Source organism: Olea europaea, chromosome 18 (genome assembly GCF_002742605.1).
Source record: "Olea europaea var. sylvestris chromosome 18, O_europaea_v1, whole genome shotgun sequence".
NCBI lineage: Eukaryota > Viridiplantae > Streptophyta > Magnoliopsida > Lamiales > Oleaceae > Olea > Olea europaea.
The window spans coordinates 6,951,361-6,959,132 of NC_036254.1; the positions used below are offsets into that span (position 1 = coordinate 6,951,361).

The following is a 7,772-nucleotide window of genomic DNA, read 5'->3' on the forward strand; positions in this document are numbered from 1 at the left end:
AGTTTTGGGGTGTTTGATGAGTGTATTTCACTCATTGAATTTGCACCTTTAAAACTTAGTTTTCGATTTATTCTTGAGTACTTTTGAGCGTTTTGATGTGTTTGTTCACGTTGTTTTGTTTCATAAGTAACTTGATGATAACAGTGTATTTTGGAGCTTGGAATGGAGCTAAATTGTTGATCATGAAAGTGAGCATGGAATGGAGATAGAAGAAAAGAAAATAAAGTGGGAAAAACAAGGTCAAGAAGTAGAGACATATTATGTGCCAAGGCGCCTAAGAAATCACCAAAATCCAGCAGAGAGTTGGGTACCCTAGCACTAGTTCCTATACACCGCAGTGCCCAACCAGAAGATAACTAAAATACAACTCCCCCACTTAATTTTTCATTAACAAGAAAGGTTATAGAAGTGGAAGGTCACTTTTTCATTACACTCCTCTTCAAATCCGAATTTCATCTCATTTTCTCTCAAAAAAATTATATTTCATATCAAATTAAGCTTAAGGAATAACAAGGGTGAGAAGAATGAAGGCTTTCTATACATTTTGTTCTTGTATCCAAGAAAATTCAAGATAGGTAGAGATGCAAGTGTTCATTCGTTTTCAAATCTGATTTTTCGATAAATGTTTAAATGAAATGGTACCTTCGGGTACGGTGATTTGGCACTGCAAAAAATGTTTAAATGAAATGGTACCTTCGAGTACGGTGATTTGGCACTACAATATTTTGAATGATCATTCTCTGGTTCTACGTGTTATGATAATGCTATCGTAATTGAATTTTGCCGAAAATCCATCTACGTGTGATGGTATGAATCTATAGTTCAAAATTTCTAATTTGATAACGAATTGCACCAATGATATCTATTGAGTTTCAAACTCATGAGTTAATTCCCTTCCAATAGGTTGGATGGATTTTCCTTGGAGAGCAGATGATGGTAAAGGATGATGCAACATGACATGGAGAAGCCGGTGATTTACATCTTTAGTTGATTTTGAGATGTTTACACTTTCTTTAAATTCGATTCCTATGAATATTGTGTGGATCTATTTTACGAACACTCGTTATAAATAAATTATGTTTGAAAGTAAATATGCGTTATAGGAATAAATTTACAAATCACCGTATAAAAAAAAAGTTAGCGACTTTAAATTTTGATATCTCTTCAGAAATTTCAGTTTCTGTCCCATCTTTAAAAAAAAATCATAACTTTTGTTACTTGGTATTTTTATACGAAACCAATTGGATTGGATAGCCTAATAAGTTAGATACTGAATAAAATTGGAATCATGTCAATCCAATATCGGTAAAAGGTTATATGTCACATAAAGTAAACTGTGTTCAGTGCTGTCTCTGTTTTTCAGCTTCAACCCTTATTTTCAAAAATTCATAACTCACTCGAAATTTTTGGATGAAACTAATCGGATTTGATATTCTCATGGAATAGATACTGAATAAATTTGAAATCATGTGGTTTTGATGTCGGTGGAATTTTATATGCCATTTGAAGTGAACTGCACCGGTTTACCCTTCAATCGGGTCGCTGCTGAGTTTTGAAAAATATTTTAATATCTCATATGATGTCGACGGAAGCTAGTTTTTGAATATGTCATATTATAAGGAGCTTAATACCTTACATTAAAATTTGATGAAGTTTCAAGTACGATAGCTATGAAAAAAATTTATTTTGACAATTACTGTTTGAGACAAAAACTGGAACAGTAATATTACTTTTTAAGTTTTGCAAAAATTTCACGTCAATAGTCGTTACATGCATGGAACCCATTCAAAAAAAAATTTTGAAATTGTTTTCTTTTAGAATTGAAATTATTGTTTAAATAAAAAAAAATCTTTAATTAAATTCTAAAATTTAATTTTTATATCTTCTACTAAAAATACATTGAACTAACTTTACGGCTAAAGTACAATGGTTTGAGTGACGTTTCCGTCCAGCGGGTCGGGGCATTACATGCTTACTGCTTTCAATTACTTGTTCAATGATTAAATGATTTGGTGATTTAAATTTCGACAATCAAGAAAGAAATTTAAGCGTGATCTAAGAATTTCAAGAGAAAGTATAAAATCTTTGAAGCATGCACTATTTAAGAACTACAAACTTGATAATTTCAGATTTTAATTCAAAATAAAGATATTGAAATTAAAATATAGAAATAGGTTTTATTTGGTTGGCAACTTCAGATGATCCTCTAGTTTCTTGGCAATTACATTTTCACAACGACAACTATCTATGATTAGACTACAACATCACTGACTCGATACTTGGCCTGAAAGATCTTCATACGCTGAGTCAACTCTTCCTACTTGGGTGAGCATAAGATTTTCTGCACTATCCACACAAAGTCTCCCCGTTTTCTCCAAAACTTCATTGGTGTATTCTTCCTTTGCCTCTTCCTCATCTCCGACATACTCCTGATTTCATCACCTTCATTAATTATATTTGCCACATGTATTGGTCATAGTTCAGGACACAAATTCGATTTATGTTCAAGTTTTTCACACTGCTAACACTTTTTAGTAGTCGATTTTTCTTTGATTACAATCTATTATAATTCTATGAAAGCAGTGATTCGACTCACAACGCCATCTCTCTGGTGCCTATCAATGAACAAATGGATTGAAACGCCCATCTTGTCCTGAATCTCATAATTGAATCCCCTTACAAATCCTTCGAATTGATAATCACTAGCCTCAATTACATCGCAATGAGATTGTAGCCTTAAGAACTCCTCAATATAGGCAGCCCCAAGATGACTTAATTGCCTTCACTCCAAAAACTGTTGGTGCAAGGCATGCACATAGTCTCTAGGAAGAAATATCTTTTGCAACAATTCTTTTGATGATGATACAATCCCTTATGGGTGGTTGTCCTAGCTGATAACATTCATCACACATACTCTGCTACCATACTCCTACCCATCCCTTAAGTTTGTATGCAACAATTGCAACATTATATTCTTCGCTAACCTCCATGATTTCAAAAAACCTTTCTGCCTCATTCAACTAGTGAAGGAAGGACTCCATATCTAGACTCCTATTGAAAACAGGAATCTCTATGACTTTGTAACCATCTTAGTGATTATGATGATCATAATAACGAATTAGGGTCAAACTTATAAGCAAAGATCAATAAACTTGAACACGGGGTGTTTTTCTATGATGACTACCTCTAAGATTCAAGGCAGCTAGCACGTCTTTAAGTTGATTGCCTAAATCTTACAATTAGTCTCAATCACCCCAAACCTTACCTCAATAGCCTTACTCTGATCATCTACCGTAATTCTAATACTACCTAACATAAGATAGAAACATGAATAATAATAATAATAATAATCGAATCTTGTTCGTAACATACAAATGGGTATTTCTCGAATTTCATTCAAATGGACGTAAGAAATATTGGAATCCATCAAATAATGGGAGAATTGAAATATTATTAATCAATAAAAAGGACTGTAGGATTTTAATACACTTAACATATATTTAAATAGTTAAACTGAATCTAATCAAAACGAAATTCTAATTCTATAGATAAACTTAAATAAAACTAAAAAAAATTACTAAATTGACTAAAATATTCTTAAACTAACTTAAAACAAAAAAAAACATAATTTAATCCCAAAAGTTTGACGATGTTGGCCAAAGCCCATCATAATTGTGCAAATTGAAAAATGCTTATATAAAGTACCTGCTCACATTTGAGCTGAAAGTTAATCACATTTTCATAGGTCCTTCTTATTTTTCTATTTTCACTTAGAGTAGAATTTTCTTCTCTAATCATTCTGTGTCAGTTCTCATATGCACAATCCTAATTTTATTTTTACAAAGCAATTTTGAGATTTCAATTTTGATTCTCTAAGTTAATACATTATGGGCCCGTTTGGTATGGATTTTGAGAATTGATTTTTTGACCGTTAAAAGAAAAATGGGTCCACATGTGAGAGAAAAAGTCAAAAATTACGGCTTGAATAGTAAAATAACGATCAAAAAATCAATTTTTTGGGGCAAAAAATTCCTACCAAACGGAGCCTAAATCTAGTTCTTTCTCTAATTGATTTGACCTCCAAATAAGTGCAGCAACTATTCGTACGCCGTAATCATAGCCTACAAAGCATATGTCAATTCTTATGAAAAGGATACTTTCGAACTTTAACATAAAAATACTACTCTTAGCAACGAGTTTTGCCATGTGTACATCCGGGGTGTCAACTGCAGATACACGCGGGCCTCCCTTCTTGTGAAGGGGCTCTCATCCGAGGTGTCAACCCCATATACGTGTAAAAACCCTTTAACAATTATTTGAGCCCATTATTTAAAAACTTATTTTTTCTAAAATTAATTTTTCAATAGCACACTATCCAAATAAAATAATTTTGCATGTAAATTCAAAATACTTCCGTATTTTAATCACAGATTCTCCAAATTATTATTGCAAAATTTATTCTTCCAAAAAATGAGGTTCAAACAAATCTTTAGAAAGTCTTCCAAATTTGACTATATTTCAAAACTTACCCTTCAAATTTGATTTTAAAAAAGAAGTTTCCATAAAATATCATATTTATGTGTAATATTCGATATCTAATTAGTATTGAAATCTCCCAACATTAGTTGATAAACTCACTAGTTTTGAGACATTACACAAGCCTTCATTTGGAAAATTTATAAATTAATTCTATAAAGAGAATAATAGTGAGTCTCACAAAATGTGTGGATAATAATAAATAATAATTATAAATATGTAGCTAAAATTAACATTTGATTTTAACTGAATTTTTAAATCAATTTATAGTATATATCCAAATAGAGTCTAAGAGAACTCTTATCAATTGATATTAATAAAAGTTGAGATCTATTGTCTAGTATTTGTCGTATTTTTAACTTTCAATTAAGAATTTGTTTAGTGGTACATAATAGAGTGTACCGAATGGTGTACACCTCACTTACATAGGTGTGGGATCCATGTGAAAGAAATGATGTTTTATTCGAGTGGATCCCTCACACCATGTGAGTGGAGTGTATATTATTAGGTACACCCCGATATACTACTAGCAAAAATCAGTCAATTAAATACAATTTTTAATATTTTGACACATCACACCTTTTTAACAAATGAGAAGATGTAATGGATGAATGTGTAAGTAATGGGAAAATGGAAATTATATGTTTATTTAATATGGTACTTGTAGAATAATGTTATATAGCTCTAGCTTGTAGAAAATGATGAGTCCTATTAAATTATTCATAATCGTTACTTTTTATTTAAATCAATGATTTATTATTTTAGGTACTGTCACCTTATAAAAACACCACTATTATTAAATAACATTACTTTTACTTTTATTCTTGTTAGGAAACCGTCCAAGAGTTGCAAGAAATCCGATTTCCATGGGCATTTGCGTCACACCTCGTGGACTTAGCCCACTTGCACCATGTGCCTTCAATTTAATTTTAGGTTGAAATTTAATTTTTATTTTATTTTTAGTATATAATGCAATCTTCAATTATTCAGGCTCTTCCATGAATTTTTCTCAAAAATCTTGTAGTTAAAATGGCTCTAGTTAAATCTCATCTGCAAATAATGAACTTTTGGCAAAATCTCAATTGGGTCAAATTAAACTTCACAATGATTTAAAATTTTCTCCACTTTATTACATGCCTATTTGAAATTCATAAAAATTGCTTAATTTACAACATATCACAATGGATTTTTCACGTAATCGTTGTATGTCAATATATCAAATTACCACTACATCACATCGTATAAGTGTCAAAATTAACGCACCACTTTCTCAAAATCTAATAGAATTCTATTGAGTCCGATACTATATGAGCATCATATGATCATTTAACGTTCAAATAAACTTGTTCTGTTAGCTCAAGATATGAATACTATAATTCTAAAAGACTAAAGGAATATATGCAATAAATAAAAGGTTGGACATAGTACTACACTTACAAAAGGTAGGGATCAGGTGGAAATCACCCATAAAATAGTACAATCATGCTGGGATGCCAGATAAATTTTGACACCCCGATTGACCTACACTCACAATCGGGGTAAGTGGGGTGCCATTTTTTACATTTTTTATTTTTATGAGATCGGCGCGGATTCCATACCAATGTGAGTGTAGGTCAATCGAGATGTCAAAATTCATCTGACACACTAACTTAATTCAAAATAGTAATAACCGCACTACATGAATCGAACAATATCGACAAAAGCTTTGACTAACACTCACAATAGGAGTGGGAACCACATTTTTTTGGGAATTGTTTGTTCATGTAGGGCCGCGATTTTTGATAGATTGTCAAAGCCTCTGTTGTTCATTTTTCGATGTGGAGTATTTTTTCAAAATGGTAATGCACAGAGTAAAATTTAATGTATAATATAATCAATAATAGAATTGGTGGGGATATAGTGGGGCCTTGCTGGCTGCCCCTGGAGAGTATTGACTTTTTCTCTCTCCCATTCATTGGATGTTTCTGCTATACTCCTCCATTTCTCATCACCATCACCTCTCAAACTGTTATATAAGTATTTCTCTCTCTCACTTCATTTTTCATCCTCCTCCATGCTCCATCTAGTTTTTTCTTCTGTTCTCTGTTTCATATATGCAAATAAAAATCTTATTTCAGTATATACAAATCTTTAGATCTCAATTTTGATATATGCTGGATACTTTAGATTTTCTTATTATTCCGTAGCTGCAAATTTATAAAAACCTTCAAAGCATGTAACTGCAACCACTTTTCTTCATCTTCTATCTAAAAAAACCCCAAAAAAATTAGTTGGATTTTCATAAAAATTTTATTCGCAATGCTTTTTTGATTATTGTTGTACTTGGTTTTATCGATCTGGATACTGTCCTGAAGATTGTGTAGGAAAAACGTTAAAAAAGCCTGCAAATCATGTAATTTCTATCCATTGTTGAATTATCTTACTCAATCGTTTAAAAAAAAAAAAAAAGAGGTCTTTGATTTGGTTTTTACTCACTGGAATGCCGGAATTCGAAGTCGAAACTCTGACAATGTCGGCGCCAGCGACGCCTGGAACGCCGGCGCCACTGATTTCTTCTCTGCGAATAGACTCAGTTTCTTACGATTGGAAGTCAATGCCACGATGCAAGTGCCTGCCAGTTGATGCACCCACTTGGGGTGCACCACATACGTGCAGCCTCACCGATTTCTCTGTGCCTGACATCCCTCTTACTCGCAAGGTTAGACTTTACACTCTCTCTATCTCTCTCTCTCTCTCTCACACACAATATAATATGAATATATATTTTGTTTTTTTAAATTTATTATGTGGAGTGAGTGGGGTCCTTAACCTTTCAGTTGCCTTTCAAATTTTCTGTATTGAACAATGATGAGTCGGTTGAATGAATTTATAATTGAGTTTTGATACTCAAACAGCTGCTGTCACGGCCCTGTCACAGTAGCGTAACCCTTTATAATCACGGAAATTATTGTCATTTCTATATCATCGTGACATTCTATCATTTTTTTTACAAATTTTAACACTCTTGTGACGTGGTGTAGTGATAAGCTACATAGCATTTATGTGAAACATATGTTGTAGTATGACTATCAATTAATTAATTAATTTTTTTTTTTTTTTTTTTTCAAAATGTTGTGAAACCTGAAACCAAATTGAATTCAATGATTCAATTGAAACAAAATTGAAGTTAATTAACCCAATTGAACAATAATTGAAATTTGATTGCCCAATTGAGAATCTGAGATGATGTGAAAGTT

At 32.1% G+C, this 7,772-nt stretch overlaps 1 protein-coding gene across 1 annotated transcript in view; it reads left to right on the top strand.

The window, feature by feature from the left end:
• Window positions 1–6,531: 6,531 nt before the first annotated feature.
• Window positions 6,532–7,772, top strand: part of LOC111367323 (probable aquaporin NIP5-1) — a 14,781-nt gene continuing 13,540 nt past the window's right edge. Inside the window, exon 1 of the mRNA XM_022988134.1 lies at window positions 6,532–7,234. Coding sequence (XP_022843902.1) covers window positions 7,016–7,234 — 219 coding nt within the window. The 5' untranslated portion in view covers window positions 6,532–7,015. The remainder of the gene's footprint in view (window positions 7,235–7,772) is intronic.